Here is a 17114-nt window from a genome sequence, read left to right on the forward strand (position 1 = left end):
TTTTGTGCCATTTTACAGAAGGCAGGATTGAGGCTAAGCATTAGCAACCTCCCCAAGGCCTCCCAGTGAGCATGCAGCTAAGCAGGGGTTTTGAACCCAATTCTAAGAACCACAAGCTACCAAATGTCGTGTTTCTTGCTGGTCCCCACTGTGCACTGTGTAATGATCCTTACCACTTCAATTTATCATTAGCTCCTGATGAAAATGTTGAACTTTTGATGACCTCTCCCATTTCCTCCCGGCAAAAGCTGAAGTTGTTGATGGTCCACATGTAGGAAAATTTGACCACTTTGATCTTAAGGGGGGGGGGGGGAGAACAGCAGAAACACAGTTACAAATAGTAAGATGATGGAAAGACAATATACCTTATTTCCAATGATGATACGTTAGACCAGCCTTTCTCAACCTGTAGGTGCCCAGATGTTGTTGAGCTACAACTCCCATCAGCACTAGCTAGCAAGGCCAGAGCTCAGGGATGATGGGAGTTGTAGTCCAACATCTGGGGACACACAGGTTGAGAACCGCTGCAGTAGACCATTAGATGGCTCAGACCTTAGCAGGGTATCCAGAACATGGAAAGCAGGGCAGCCATTCCTGGGAAACGTGACACTAACATCACACAGGTCACGGGATTCCCTGCTTTTACACATCAGATTCATCACTGTTAAAAGTGGGCAGAACTCGACCTTCAAGTTTTAGAAAGCATCACACGCTGCCCAAAACACTGGCTCGGGACTGTGACCTTTTGAACAAGGCACCAAAGATGCCAGCCAGTATTGCTTTTCACTAAAATATTCTTTGCCCCTCCGTGGGGCAAACGAAAGGATTCCAAAATGCGGACTTACTTGAGTGTAACACCAGCTCTCAGCAACAGGCCCACTTGACATCTCTGCCGGAGGAGGAGGACTCGGTACCCTTGACATCGCCAGTTTGGAGGTCAGACAGGATTCCACAGGTTAGTTAAAGAAATCTGTGTGTACAAACTTCACCCTGATTAAAGAGGAAGCGGGATATAAAGGTTAGTTAAAACTTCCCAGCAATTGTTAGGTGACCTCAGAATAGCATGGGTTCTGGTTAGCTTTCCAGTGCTTTGTTTTTAAAAATCCGTCTTATTACTGGGAAAGGTTAGGCACCGCGGATTTCCCCACCTCTGTTACCTTACTATAGTATCTCTACACCAAGTTTAATTTGCGGAAGGAAGATAATGCTTTGCAATATTTACTACTTACCTTAATGCCCCACTGTGGGTCACTAGGAACTCAGCTACACTAGTCAAATAAGGGTGTTTTAATTACATTATAAACATGCAACACCAGATTGTGCAACAGAGCACAAAACATTTCTATGTGCTTTTACATTGGGTTTCCCCACCCTCCCTTTTGCTGTAACGATTTATTTTATGACTTATTTATAGCGGGTGTTTTCCTGCACGTAGATCAGGACTCCTCTTTTACGTATGAGAAACTGAGAAATAGGGAATTACAAAAGCAGAGATGGGATCGGAATCAAAGCAAACCTTTTAGCTAGTTGAACAAAGTGGCTGTCAAATCATGCACTACGGATGGGTTTGCAACTTCAAGAGAACAACCAAGCCAAACAAGAATCACGAGCCTAGTGAAAAATATGGACTTCGTTTTCGATCCACAGGAATAAAAGGGGACGAGCAAGAAACAAGGTAAGAGTCGTGGGACAGGTAACAGGGTCTTGCACCACTCTACGTACAGAGACAACTATAATTGTTTTATCCCACGCTCTACCTGAGCTTTTTCAAACACAAGCTGACATTTAGCAGCGTTTGAACAAAAGGAACCTGGGGCCAAACTACCATCACAAATAATTCAAAGATTTTCAGTAGCAGCCCTGTGAAGTGTTGGCTTGCATCCAAACAATACAGCCCTGGAGACATGAGATGCATTCTTATTCTTGCACACAAGTTACCCCCAAACCTAAAAGTAAGGTTTATAACAAGGCTCCCCTCCAAAGTCAACTACTGCACCTTTCGTAGCACTTGTACACTGAAACAATATAAACCCACTTCAGACTCACTCTAGCTAGCTAACTCAGGTGCTTAGCTAGCTCCAAACTTTGCATCATTAACATTCAAAATAAAGAGCACTGTTAAGGTACGCTGTACATTACTTTAGAGAGATGGCAGTCCTTGCCCCAAGGAGCTTACAATTGGAATTTTACCAGTATGTGAGGCACTAGATTATGGGGACTGAAGAGACTGGCAAGGACAGCAAAAGCTGCTGCGTGCTATACAATTATATGAGTCTATGAACCAAGTTGAGAGGTATGTTCAATTAAAAATAAAGTCAAATTAGCGAACTCTTGCAAATGAGAGGCTGTCTGCTCACTATTCAATGTCTTTGGAAAACCATTATTCACAAAGGCCTCTCTTTGCCAGTTGGCTTTTACTGGTGTTTTTGACCTCTAGGTTAGATTAGTGAAATGCGTTATATGTGGGGCTGCCTCTGAAGACAGTTCAGAAACTTCAGCTACTGCAGAATCCAGCAGCCAGGTGGCCCACTGGGGCAAGATGGTTTGAGCATATTACATGAATCCTGGTTTGACTGCACTAGCTGCCAATTAGTTTCTGTGCCCAATTTAAAGCGCTGGTCACAGCCTATAAAGCCGTAAACGGCCCAGGACTGCAATACTTCAAGGACTGCCTCTTTCCATATTAACTGACCTGGACCCTGCAATAATAATATGAAGTCCTTCTACATGTGCCTCCTCCACAAGAGATCCGGAGGGTGACAACATGAGGCTGGGCCTTTTCTGCAGTGGCTCCCTGTTTGTGGAATGCTCTCCCTGGAGAGGCTTGGCTGGCGCCTTCATTATACTCCTTCAGGCATCAGGCAAAATCATTCGTCCTCAACCAGGCCTTTGGCTGATTGACATCTGATGCCCTTTTAAATGTGTCGTGGGAAGGGAAGGGATTATTGGCTTGTTTTTGTTCTTATTTTTATTATGTATTTTGTGTTTGTTTGCATTGTAATTTTATGTTGTGAACTTGCCTCAGATCTACAGATGAAGGATGGTATGTATGTGTGTATAAATGTTGTAGGTTATGTTTTTAGGCTGTTCATATTGTATATGAAAGTGTCTGAGCATAAAAACTGTCTAAAAAAATAAAATATGTGGCTCACTTATGTTGGGAAGATTATACAGTGGTACCTCGGTTTTCGAGCATCTCGGAAGTCAAACGTTTCGATCATCAAACGCCAGAAGTAACTGCTTCGGTTTTCAAACGCCTTTCGGAAGTCAAATGTGCCACACAGCTTCTGTATTGAGTTTTCCAGAAGTATATGCTTCGTTTTTCGAATGTTTCGGAAGTCTTCCGGAATGGATTACGTTTGAAAACCGAGGTACCACTGTACCTTAGATTTGCTCCTCAAAGCCTTGCTCACATGCTTTGGTGGAGTGGCTCAGATAAAGAAGAATTGCAGGTCCTTTTCTTTGTGCACTGTGGCTTGCTGGTTCTTTACCACGAGCACCATCCTTTTCTCAGACTTGCAGAACTATGAGCTACCTGCCCATCCAAAGCAATTTGGGTCCTCTGGGAGCAGCACAAGGCTCTCTCTTCCCATCCCTCGTGGCTCCCTAACACACTTGACTGCTAACAGCTGGCAAAATGTGTGTATCCACCAGCCCGACAAAATCTAAAATTAAAAAAAGAAAAAACACACAAAAACAATCAAAACTGCCACAAACAGCAGAGGTGCGAGAGATAAGCTAAAGAAAAAACAGATGTTCTCATAGAATTTGCAATGGGGGGAAAGGGGAGAAATGAACAGAACTGCTGTTTTTCGTTCACGTTCCAAAAGCAACAAACCTCTCTCATATATATATTTTTTAAATTGGCACATTAGTTCCAAGCTCTGATGCAATTTTCAGATGCTTTCTACCTTCCAGGGTGCCCAAGATATAAACACATTCTTTATCTATTCTAAGTAGAAAAACTGACACAAACTCCTTAAATAACAGATGCACAACCATCAGCGATCCAAGACGATTGCCTTCCTGTACAATTTGCACTCTCCAGAAGGCTGGTAATGAGATGAATGCTACCTCTACAAAAATCTTCATGCTAAGTAAGGAATAAGCCTGTTTTCCTACTGCAACAGTGTTTTGATATAGCACCCTAGTTGGGGTGTATCAGGCCTCATGCACACAACACCTGGAGAGATCTGTTCACACCATCCTGCAAAGGGTCAAACCTGCACATCAGAGTGTCATTTTCCCTTTTGCTGGGAGCTACCACTGGCAGGTCTTTAATCCAAGCACTTTTCCCACCGCCATGTACTTCTCAATAGCCATGCCAACAATCCCCGGCGCTACCTGCAGCCCCACTTTTATTCACTTATGTCAGCAGCAGTTGCATTAGCTGCCGTCACATATGCTGCAGTGTTTAGGCAGTGCTGCACAGTGGTCGGAGTGCTGAACAAGGTTTCGGGTGAGCCGAGTTCAAATCCACTCTCAAGTATAATTCATGAGGCTCTCTGGGTGCCCTCAAACCTCCGCCACTTCCCCTTCCATCTCAAAGCATTGATGTGAGATTAAAATGGGGGGGGGGGGCAGAGAAGTACAATTCTGAGCAACCTGATGAAAGAATCACAGAATCATAGAGCATTGGAAGGGACGACGATGGTCATCTAGTCCAACCCCTTGCAATGCAGGAAACTTTCACCCATCGTGGGGCTCAAACCCACGACCCTAAGATTAAGAGCAGGCATAGGCATAGGCAAATTCGGCCCTCCAGATGTTTTGGGACTACAACTCCCATCATCCCTGACCACTGGTCATGTTAGCTAGGGATGATGGGAGTTGTAGTCCCAAAAACATCTGAAGGGCCGAGTTTGCCTACGCCTGATTAAGAGTCTCATGCTCTACCAACGGACCAATCCCGGCTGACAGGGTGGGAGAAAAATGCAATAATGCCACAGCTGGGCACTCTCTACACAAAGAAATCAGGCAACTTGAACTAGGGATGGAAAATTAAAAATTCAGGTAGACAGCCGTGTTGGTCTGACGCAGTCGAAAGAAATAAAAAAAAAATAAAAAAATTGTCCAGTAGTACCTTAGAGACCAACTAAGTTTGTTCTGCGTAAAAGCTTTCGTGTGCATGGTATCTGAAGAAGTATGCATGCACATGAAAGCTTATACCCAGAACAAACTTAGTTGGTCTCTAAGGTGCTACTGGACAATTTTTTAAAAAAATTATTTATTAAAAACCACTAAGAAATGACTGTGGTGGGTCAAAGGGAAGTTTCACTTTGCCTCTGGAACAGGTGTGGGAAACTTGTGGCCTTCCAGATGCTGCAACTCCCATTATCCTTCAACACTGGCCATGCTCACTGAGGTTGATGGGAGTTGTAATTCAGTAACACGTGGAACACTAACGGTTCCCCCATATGGAGCAATGGTTACTCCAGAATCTGGTGAGCAGAGGCCACGAGTTTTCCATGTTTTAGTGATCAACACCTAAAAGCTATTCATAGACCTACCTTCCATGTATCTGCCTAATACTCTTTTTCCACACAGGGGAACAGGCTGCTGGTCTCAGCATAGGGTACGGGTTCGAGTGCTTAGCTGTAAATGGACCACTTCATTTTTTTAAGTAAAGCTGCATGTTTTGAAATCCACGAAATAATACATTTAAACTACACATTTCTAAATATTGTCTCAAATAAACTTTTTTTAAATACTTAGAAAGAAGAAGTCAAAAACTGTTTCAAAACATATGAGAATTGCAAACGCCAGTGGATAACTAAGTTCCAATCAACGCATTGGTCCGAGAGATACAGGTCAGGTCATACTGGAACAGGCAAATTTCTAATTTCTCAAGCGTCCCTAGTTGAAACATAATGCCTGGGGCTTGCGCGACAGGCAACCTATGACCTGATTCTCAGGTGAAATGAAACCACGGTTTAAATAAACATTAACAAAAGCTTATGGCTGAACCCAGCACAGTAACTTTATGGTTTATTCAGGAAAAGAAACCATTATTTGTTGCTGGCTTACTGAACACAGCTATGGCTTAGCACATGCTAACTCAGGCTCCTCCTTAACCCAGAGCATGTGGTCTCTTTTATCACCCTGCCCAAACAGCACACCAAGTGACAGAGACATCAGGCAAGAGTGGCTGGAAAATAAAGCCTCTCTCCATGCTCAGATCCTCTTCATTGGCACTTTCCCTGAAGCCAACATTGCCGCTAACTCTGCAACACACACACCATTGACAACCACACCTGCACTGCCCCCAAAACATCTGCTGCTAAAGTTTTTTAAGCCACACGTGTCTCATCCAATTTCCAAGTAACGTTCCTGCACAAAGACCTTTGGAGAGTCGCGTTTGCGCGGCTAGGGTGGGCGCTTCAAACAGGCCGATGTTCACACCTCTGCAGAGCTGGGCAGCTTAGCAGGGTTGGGATTTTACCAGACTTTTTAGCAGCTGGAAAAAGTGTGCGTTTTAACACGCACAAACAGAAATTGTAAGGGTCATAGGGTTAAGATACAGAGGGGCGGCGAATTTCTGTTTCCAAACAAATGCACTTTCCCCACATAGATAAAGGTTCCCAGCAACTTTACGCTTTGATAGCAAAGTACAGAAGAGAGTCTGTTGAGTAAGATTCAAAACCTCAGGTTTGGATCCTGAAATTCAAGCCAGCTAACAGGTGAAACGACTTAAAGTTTGAATTATTAAAAGCAGTCTTTCAGCAGCAGAGTGCTTACTAAGCGCAAAGCATAAATTCATTATGACACTTGATTGTTGGCTGGGGAAAGGAAAACAAAAAAGCACGGTTGTACAGGGGAAGAAAGGGGTTTGGAAAAGTAAAAGCTGCAAAAGAGTAGGGGCATTTATTCTATTGGGAGAATGGAAGGGGAGAGCAGCTGCTTAATGGCAGCTGCACTGAAGATCGCAGAGATTTCCACACCCTCGCTCTCACAGCCAACTAATAGGAAGGGAAATGGTGACACTGTGAGGCGATGCCGGTCTATGAGAAACAACAGACTTAAGGGATGTAAAGCAGAGAGGCAGCTGAGGGTGGGCAGAGTATGACAAAACAAGCCATAGTTACTTTTGCATTTCACACCACATTATGTTTGTTTATATAATCCAGAGTATGCACGGCTGACGAAGCCTGGTTGGGCGAAACAAGGAATTATCCTGGAATCCTTGTCTTATTTTCTTCATGTGCCATTCTTCCAAGTTTTTCCAAGTCTGATACCTGCATACAAGGAATTCTTAAAAGCATCTTCGCGTGGACCATGACAAGCTTGATATAAGTATTCCACACTGTGGATACTGCCAATATAAGAACTGAATAGATTGTATTTCCTGATCAGTCTGCTGGACTTCAATTTCTCATACAGCGGTACCTCGGGTTACAGTCGCTTCAGGTTACAGACTCTGCTAACCCAGAAATAGTACCTAAAGTTAAAAACTTTGCTTCAGGATGAGAACAGAAATCGTGCTCCGGCAGCGCGGCGGCAGCAGGAGGCCCCATTAGCTAAAGTGGTGCTTCAGGTTAAGAACAGTTTCAGGTTAAGAATGGACCTCCGGAATGAATTAAGTACGTAACCAGAGGTACCACTGTAATATGTTTTGTTTATATGATAAGTTGGTCTATAGAACCATATATTTTGATATATGTTGAATTGCATTTTAAAATAATTTATATAGTTACATACAGCCTGTTACGTATGTGTTGTTATCAATTAAGAACTTAATTGTATGTAACCCGAGGTACCACTGTAGTTACTTTTGCCTGCAGAGAATGATGTCTGGTTGGTGCAATAAACAACTGTTAAATAAGTCATGGTTTAAGAATGGCCTAGCATGACATGAACACTGCACCTATGGCTTATGAAAGGGGCACGTGGTGCCGGTGCAGACTGCTCAGATTGCGCACGCCCAATCTTTCCTGTGTCACGCCGGAAGGAAGGAAACCGGAGGGCTAGCTTAGCAATATGTGCAAACCACAACCTGCGGCTTGTGTCTGTCCAAGCAAACCCCCTTTTGATTGCTTACTTGTGGTAATCCACAGTTTGGCTTCCCATGGCATCATCACCATCATTATTATTATTAAGTTGAATTTATATACCGGCCTATACCCTGAGATCTCAGGGTGGTTCACAAAACCACAAAATACGTAATCAAAATAAAAGCAACAACCCAATAATGCTTCCCTCCTCCAAAAAAACCCTTCAAATTTTAAAAGGGCATAGAAACCAGGCCACTGCAGTTTCCTAAAAATACCAGTTTACATGTAACGTGGTATCCCAGCTCAGAGACAAAGCGCAGAGACAAAGCTGAAAGAAAAAGAATGCCAAAGACTCAGATTTCAAATGTGTGGCTTTCTGAAGCCTCTCCCACATTTCCATAAAACTATCTGCCTGCATGTTCAATGGTGAGGGCTACTAAATTTGCCATGTGGTATGTGCCTAGTGTTGCTATGAAGGTAACATCACTGGCCTATAAATCTTGACTGGATTGGATTAGTGTAAACTGTTCCGAGAATTGCTACGGTTGAAAAATAGTATATATTTTATACAAATATCCCCTGGAGTGGCTAGGGAAACCCTGCCAGATGGACGGGAAACTAATAATAATAATAATAATAATAATAATAATAATAATAATAATAATAATTCTATAGGTAAATACTTACAGAAGACACACAGGAAATAATCCCTCTTGTGGTCTTTATTTTTTGCTACTGCTAGTAGTTTTTACATCCCACTTGTGAAGCAGAAAAGCATTCATAAAGCAACTCACAATACAGCTAAGATTATAGATGCATATTTATAACATAAAGTGTAATGTTTATGTGTTAAACTAAGTTTTACTCAAAGCAGGCCCACTGAAATTAATATTCACAACTTAGCCATGATTATACGTGATTTGGGCTTTAGAGGCAATCCCCAGAATGTAACGCCCATGCAAATTGCAGGCTTACTGCATTTTCGCAAATAATGGGAAATTCTAAGAGCAGGGAATTCAGATGCTCCAGTCAGGAAGTCTGAAGTGGAAATGTCTTCTGTTTGATTCTGCACATAGTTTAACCAACAATTTGCAGATTCATTTGTGTTTGCGTGTGTGAGGGAGCAACGACAAGATCCACCTTTGGATATGGAATGGCGCAGATTTTTGTGTATATAAAGGTCTAGGGGCATATTTGGGGCATGGTTTTTTAGTCAGAAGCTGGCCACAGGAAGGGAGGGAAGCGAAGTCCTTCACACCACCAGACCGAAGCTGGAAAAAGGAACTCCTGGCCACACAAGCCACCAGGGTACCCCAAACTATGCATCCAACTCTTCCAAGAACAACGCAATGTAACCCCATCCAAAACAGCTTGCCTCTCTCTAGATTGGCCAAGTCTAAAGCTGTATAGTTGAATATGAAGTGATTGCAAGTCCCAGATTCCATTTATATAGCATTTTCTATTCATCAAGTGTTTCGAAACATTTGCTATGCTCACGTTCATAACTACCTTGTGAAGCAGGTCACTATTATTTCCATTTTACCGATTAAAAACTGAGGCTGAGAGGAAGTGCTTTACCCAAGGCCACATCTGGGATCCCATGGAGAAATGGGGTATGAGGCCAGGTTTCCAGATCAGAATCCGACCCTCCTGTCTGTGGCTCTCAAGTCTTGTACAGTCGTACCTTGGATCCTGGACGCCTTGGTAATCAGACGTTTTGGCTCCCGAATGCCGCAAACCCGGAAGTGGATGTTCCAGTTTGCTAATGTTCTTTGGAACCCGATCGTCCGTCAGGGCTTCCAATTGGCTGAGGAGCTTCCTGCAGCCAATCAGAAGCAGCCCTTTGATTTCCAAACGTTTTGGAACCAGATCGGACTTCCAGAACGGATTCTGTTAGACTTCCAAGGTACAGCTGTATTCCATACAGCCACCCTGAACTAACAAACTCTCATCTTCTTTCCTAAGTTGCTGCTCCATCTACCAATCCAGCTTCTTGCCCCAAATTAAATCCTACACTAAGGACACTTGTCCCAAAGAGGAAGGTGGGTTATCCTGAGTGTCTGGGGAAGGAAAACTAAGGAGGAGACTCAGGACAAGTTTCTATTATACTGTAACATATAAAAGGAAGATTTGCTAAAAACCAAGAATCGTCAACTGCGTACCCCCACTGCAAACCACACAGACACCATGTTAAAACAGAAAAGGGGGGGTAGTGAATTCCAGCAATGTGAAAAGAAAAGTAAGAAGTAACCAACAGAAGGTGTTAAAAAAAAAATCCATCACAAAACAGACAAATCTGCACATACCATACACATCTGGCTTAAAGCAAGCTGATAAGAGTATTATCAACACAGTTCTGAATCACCAAGAGAAAATTAAATAGATTTTTCAAAAGGCAACAAAGCTTTCAGAAACACAGCAGATATCGAGATTAGCCTGGCACAGAGAGATTACCCGCCACGCTGCTTCACTCTCTGAAAAGAAGATTTCACACACTGCCATGCCAGGGCATCAAATTACTACTTGGAATGAGCCATTAATTTGAATCCTGCTGTGCAGGACTCTCCATAAGCAGAAGCTTCCTAGGTTTTTACACACCCTTAGGACACCACAAGATCCATGAAAGCTTGCTGTGAGATGAGGGAAGGGAAGCCTGTGCAGGCTCAGGCATTCCTCCCACTCCCACTAAGTGCCTGATGGTGGGTGGGGAGGGCGGCAAGAGCAGCAAGAACCCAACAGGGGTTGGAAATGGGCAGCTGAAATCAAGCTTACAGGACAAACCTGTAAGGACAAACCAAGAACTAATGTGTGTACTTATTGTAGACACACAAAGCAAATTTGAGATGCTGACATTTGCCTGAGTGAGGCCAAAATGCAAAGCAGGTGGATTCTTCCAGAATTTGATTATATCGAGAAGCGGTGTTGGGGAGCTGGTGGAATGCCAGACCAGGCTCTGGGAGAGAAGGGTTCAAATTCCCACTTGGCTAAGAAGCCCACTTGGCGGCCTTGGGCCAGATACACACTGTCTCTCAGCCTAACAGGAGAAAACAGGAGTAGGGAGAACCAAGCATGCCGACTGGAGCTCCTTGCTAGAGACACAAATGTAATACATAAAGGATAGATCCTGTAGAACAGGAATTGGGACTGCTCACAGGGTCCTTGCTACACCCTATACTTGCATAAGCTAACAATTGCAGACACAAAGCTACAAAGCAAAGCCTGACGTTGAAACTAGTTCTGGGGCTCAAATTAAGACCTGCTGCCAGCAGGATAATAAAAAATCTCATGCAAATGTCCAGAATTCCTCCAGATTATAGAGGGGGCTATGGCGTGGCTTGCTTTGCATGACCTCAGGAAAAGCACTGATTATGTCAGTAGAGAACACCCCCCACTCCCATGCCAGTGTGAATGCCATGGCTCTAGAGGACTGTACAGTAGAGACGACCCTGGAGGGAATAAGCCCACCTCATCTGTTTGCACTTTTGGCAAATTTGGGTGGGTGAGATGCACTAGGAAGCTGGAAGGGAGATGTGGTTTTAGGGACTAGCAACAGGTTGTATGAGAAGGAGAACAATCTAAACAGAGAAGGGAGCAGTGGAAGATGGCCCATTAGGACAAATGGAAGTCTGCTCTCAGCCAGTCTGCTTACTTACCATCAGTCTAAGCTTCTTCCACTTTGGTTTCAATACTGGCCTTGTAGAACTTGGCAAGGAAGAGGATGGCAAGAAAACGAATTAGTTGGATCTGCTGCCATCCGTTCTGGCTCCACTTACTCTTGTCTTCTGCCCTACCAGCCCCAACTGGGACCAACGACCACTTAGAGAGTGTTACATCTCAAAGACTGTAAGATTTTTGCATTTGATCACAATGTTATTAAAGACTTGCCTGGCTTTTGGAGTTTCTTCTTTAATTGAGAAAGAGAGAAATAAATTCTCAAGGTGTCTAAGTCAGGCTTCCATTAAGCCGTGCAGGCATTTGTTAGGAGGACACTGTGCCTCTCTCATAGGCAGAAGGAAGCATTAGACTGACTCCACTATCCAAGAAAGCAGAACTGGGGGAAAATATGTCCAAGGCCTTGGCACCAACCAGCATCTAGTGGCCAGGGGAATTTCACCATCCTGACCAAACTGCTGTTGCACTATGTGGGTGGACACTTCTGGCAGACGTTTGCTTTGCTTTGCTTCCTTTGCAAATTGAGAGCTGGCCTCCTGCTAATATTTCTGGCATGGCCCTCAGTGCTGCACACAGATCACAGCCATGACTTATATCCTAAGCATTTCACAGAAGCTCTCCAATGAATTTCCCCCTGATGGTTCATTTCCCTTCTTCAATTACATAGTCACCTATTTCAGGCTGAAGATCGCTGAAAACAACAACAGATATGTTTGATAGCTAGGCTCCTAAGAATGTTTTGCTGACATCCAGGAATTTGGACTACTGCTTCAGGTTTTTTTATTATTGCTTAAAAGAATTTTATTAAAAGTGATTCCTAAATTCTCAAACGCAGAGGGAAAGAAAAGTCCTTGCTCACTAGAATGCCTAGAAATTTGAACAAAGAAAAATCCAAAAGTAAAGCTGAATTTCTCCACCCACACCCCAAATAATGCTTATACATTTTTAAGTTTCTAATCAGGGGTCCACAAATGCACTTGTCAGCAGAAAGCATCTCTTTTACTTGGAGAGAAAGTCTGTGATGAGAGCAAACTGAGCAACGAGCAGCAGAAGCTCATCTGGGACCTCACAGTGGTCTTCAGAGACAACTGGAAGTAGCAAAACTTCTAGCTGGTCCAAATGCTTTCAAAGGCCAGCGGAACTGCAGGGAGCAACCTCCATGCCTCCCGTGAGCTAGGGCAGACGGAACTGACAGAAACCACAAATTTTGGCTAGCTAACCAAGAAAGTGTGCAGATTTTCTGTTTCACTGCAATTTATAAACAAAAAAGAGAGCCTATAATACTTAAAGGTAAAGGTAAAGGTACCCCTGCCCGTACGGGCCAGTCTTGACAGACTCTGGGGTTGTGCGCCCATCTCACTCAAGAGGCCAGGGGCCAGCGCTGTCCGGAGACACTTCCGGGTCACGTGGCCAGCGTGACATCGCTGCTCTGGCGAGCCAGAGCCGCACACGGAAACGCCGTTTACCTTCCCGCTGGTAAGTGGTCCCTATTTATCTACTTGCACCCGGAGGGGCTTTCGAACTGCTAGGTTGGCAGGCGCTGGGACCGAGCAGCGGGAGCACACCCCGCCGCAGGGATTCGAACTGCCGACCTTTCGATCGGCAAGTCCTAGGCGCTGAGGCTTTAACCCACAGCGCCACCTGCGTCCCCTATAATACTTAGGGTACAGTAAAAGATGAAAAAGGTAAGGGGACAGTATTGCCCTGCTGACAAACTCTGATTGTGATAAAACAGAAATGCAGGTAATGACTATTAATAATACTGGAGGACTTCAACAACGCTCAAATTAGTTGGGTAAATGCAGTTTTGGATCGTGAAAGGAGACACAAAAATGTCCAGGCAAAACAAACAACCGTGCCTTGGAACAAAGTCAAGAAACCGACAAGCAGAAGACGTGTTAAGGTAAAAGGAAGCTGAAAGGTATAATTAAGAGGATCGAATCTCTGCAGAAAGCTTAGAGGTTATTTACAAACAACCTAATCGAGACTTAAACGACATAGAAAAGAAAAGACACAAACAAGGCCAAAAGTTTGCCAGTTAAGTAGATGAATGGTTAGAAGGTTGCTAGAAAGTTGCTTTATTGTATACATGAAGAATCTTTTTTTAAAGCACAAATTTTGGCAAACCAGATAAGAAATGACAATAAGGAAGTTATCTAATGTGTAAATGGCAAAAGATATAAAACACTAAAAAACAAAAAACCCTTTAAATTCTTGAAAAGCAGGAAACCTGTCAGAGGCAGCAAAAGTGTTAAATGAGAAAAAGGGAGAAATGAAGGAAGATGAGGATATTTAGGCTGTGTACATACTGCTGTTTGCATATATTATTCTCCCACTGTTGGTTTATTATGCTCCCACTGTTGGTTTGGAAGCGGTGTCCACACAATGTTAACCACAATCCATCCTATATCTATTTCATTGTTTCTTATGAAATACTGAGTTTTGACGTTTCCCCACAAATCATCTTGGTTCCGAATTGAAAAAAAAGAATCACCTACCTGCCTTTTAAACCAGTGATAGGTAGACAGTCCCCTTTTCTCAACTCAGACTGAAGCTGGGTTGGGGGGGGGTGAATGCATCACAATGCATTATTTTGTAAGAAACTGCAGGTATGAATTGCAAATGATGTTGTGCGCACACCAATTCCCAAATCAGCAGCAGAAGCGTACTGCATGCAGAGTAAACAGTTGTGTGTACAGAGCCATAGGCTATCTTTATATGACTCATAAAGGTGAGATATGAATGAGCTTTTTGGCCATGCCATTGGCCCCTTTGCTTCTTTCTTTATGTAAGGAAACCAGAAAGTCTTCCATTATCTATAGTTTCGCAGTTCATCCAAACTGGGAAAAGATGGTTAATGGCCAGAATATGAAGCCAACTTAAAACTGTGCCTTCATAGCCTGGCTTGTTCTGAAACAGCTAACAACTGTTTCCCAGATTCAGGTAGGTAGCCCTGTTAGTCTGACGTAGTCGAAATAAATAAATAAATAAAAATTGTCCAGTAGCACCTTAGAGACCAACTAAGTTTGTTCTGGGTATAAGCTTTCGTGTGCATGCACATACCCAGAACAAACTTAGTTGTTTCTAAGGTCCTACTGGACAATATTTTTATTTATTTCAACTGTTTCCCAGTTTAGATGAAACGGGAAACTACAGCTCACAGAAGGTTTCCTGGTTTGCTTGCTTCCCTGCAATGGAAGGAAGATCAGAAAGCCAGTATGCACCCCCATAATGCTTGTTCATCTCTTGGCTCATTAAGATAATACTGTATTGTCCAAATTAGTCCATTATGTGCACTACGCTGGCAGCTGAATCATAAAAATAGTATCATGAAACTAGAAAATGTACAAAAGAGGCCTTTTAAATCCAGAAAACGTGACCCTGGGAGCGCATGAAAGAAGTATATAAAACCATAAAGAAGAGAAATTCCTCTCTTCCAAAAGACCCGAACTCTGGATCCTTCCAATGAAGGTTCACAATAAATGGAAGTCCTACTTCATCCCAAATTAACTTGTGGAATTGAGTGTCACAAAAGCCAGTGATGACCACGAGAGAAGGTGGCTTTAAAACAGATTAACGGACAACAGGTGTCTCGACATCTAAATAGAACTGTGATGTTCAAAGGCGTTATGCAGAGGTTAGAGATGGGGGTAAGAATAATAATGTCCACCATTCCCTGCTTGTTAACTTCTTAAGGGCACCTAGGTGCCGCACTTAGAAACAGGGATCCTTAGGTCGGATCCAGCAGCGTAATATTTTATATCCTTACAATTAGGCTAGCTGTGAACAGCCATGTACTCCTAGGTTTATATATAGTGATCTGCTTTGACACCAAGAAAAAAAAGCAACTTTGGTGCTTCATTTTGCCCTGAATATTCTGAAAACAACAGAGGTGTCTTCCACAGAGTCGTATCACTGGTCTGCTGCTGTGAGCTGTTCCTCAAAAGCTCAGTCAAACTCTCCTCTTCCTCTTCCTACCCATGATCCTTTAATTGGTGGTGTCAGTGATTTTATCTAGAGGTCATATGGGCAGTTTTGTATGCTGGAAGCCTGCTTCTCTCTAAATAGTTTCCGTTGTCGTATTTCTTTCAGATCCTAGTATTCTGAAGTCTATCTACATATCAGAGCAATCCGTGAGGTACTGTATTTCCACGAGCAATTTTGGGGGGGAGGGGAAGGGGGTTAAAAACATAAGCATGTGATCCTTCGCTTTCATTCTCAAGCACAGACTGGTCACATTCTGAATGATCAGTCTGATCACAGACAGATATGTTTGCTAGGATTTTTCTTTCCTTTGCAACACAGGATTGATGAAAAGGAGCATTTGTACAAATATGTGCTGAGTACCTTTTCTTTGGTACTGAGTAGCCACAGAAGATTGGTGGAGTGGACGGAATTCTGGATTACAGAACATTTTTATTCTATTCATTTCTAAATGGAAAACTAAAACAGTAAGTGTATCTATGCAGTAAACAAAATCTCAGTTAAAACCAAAACGTAATGAATGAAATCAAAGAGCATGGCTACAATGTTGAGGTCGTGTACATAAAGAAAATCAGAGAGTTAAATTCTAGATGGGTCTCAAAATACAGTGGTACCTTGGCTTTTGAATGTAATTCATTCTGGAAGACCATTCCCCTTCCAAAACGTTCGAAAACCGAAACCCCAATAGCCGACAGCTAGGATCTTGCACTCAGCGGAAGCCGCATAGCATGTTCGACTTCAGAGTTTGAAAACCGAAGCATTTACTTTTGGGTTTTCGGCATTCGAAAACCGAAACGTTTGACTTCTGAGACGTTCAAAAACCGAGGTACCACTGTATCTGTCTTATTTCCCCGCTCCCTAGTAGTCATGGTGCAGTTCTTATTCTGGGCTTCTCATGGCTAGACAGGCACCCATAATCACAGGTTTCAGGAAGATACAATCAGCAGGGCAACCGGATCCACCAAGTTCTCTCTCCAGGTTTTTTACTGAGCACTTTATTTTATTTGGTGGGGAAACAAGTTTGACAGTTGTGCACAAAGTGCTGGTGACTCTGCTTTAACTGTGAGCCAACTCTGGATTTCTCCAGAGGTGAGGGCTGTTGTTTTGCATCTCGGAGTCCAGAATACTGACAGAACATGGGACAAGGCAGCTTACACAAGGGGCTGGTGAGGCAGCTTGACTTTCTACTCTTAACGTCTGTGGCTTGGCATGCAACCACATACCTTCCGGGCCTGTCCCCCTGGCTGCTTCTTCTTTTTTAACAAACACCTGGTGTCCAAATTGTTTATCAAATGCCCGCCTTGAAGCCTCTGTGCATTCCAAGCCCTGTCCAAAATTTGCAGCTTGTTCCCAGAGAGTAGATGTCAGCATAGCTAAGGAGAAGGGGGAAGAAAACACCTCAACAGATGAATCCTAACCAGAGGTCAAAGTTTCTCTGGCCAACTTCTAGCAGGGAGAGAAGACACA

At 43.3% G+C, this 17114-nt stretch overlaps 1 protein-coding gene across 5 annotated transcripts in view; it reads right to left on the bottom strand.

The window, feature by feature from the left end:
• The window catches only part of SPOP (speckle type BTB/POZ protein), a 47812-nt gene that overhangs the window by 12918 nt on the left and 17780 nt on the right, over positions 1-17114 (bottom strand). For 3 of the 5 annotated variants that reach the window (XM_081884303.1, XM_081884307.1, XM_081884304.1), the window contains exons 2-3: positions 846-990; positions 174-295 (exon numbers count right to left, since the gene is read on the bottom strand). In XM_081884303.1, the coding sequence (XP_081740429.1) occupies positions 174-295; positions 846-923 (200 nt within the window). In that variant the 5' untranslated portion in view covers positions 924-990. Of the gene's footprint in view, positions 1-173; positions 296-845; positions 991-8274; positions 8320-17114 lie in introns of all 5 variants that reach the window. The other 2 variants (XM_081884305.1, XM_081884306.1) reach the window with 1 other exon arrangement.

This window comes from Podarcis melisellensis (genome assembly GCF_964234715.1).
Source record: "Podarcis melisellensis genome assembly, chromosome: 13".
Lineage (NCBI taxonomy): Eukaryota > Metazoa > Chordata > Lepidosauria > Squamata > Lacertidae > Podarcis > Podarcis melisellensis.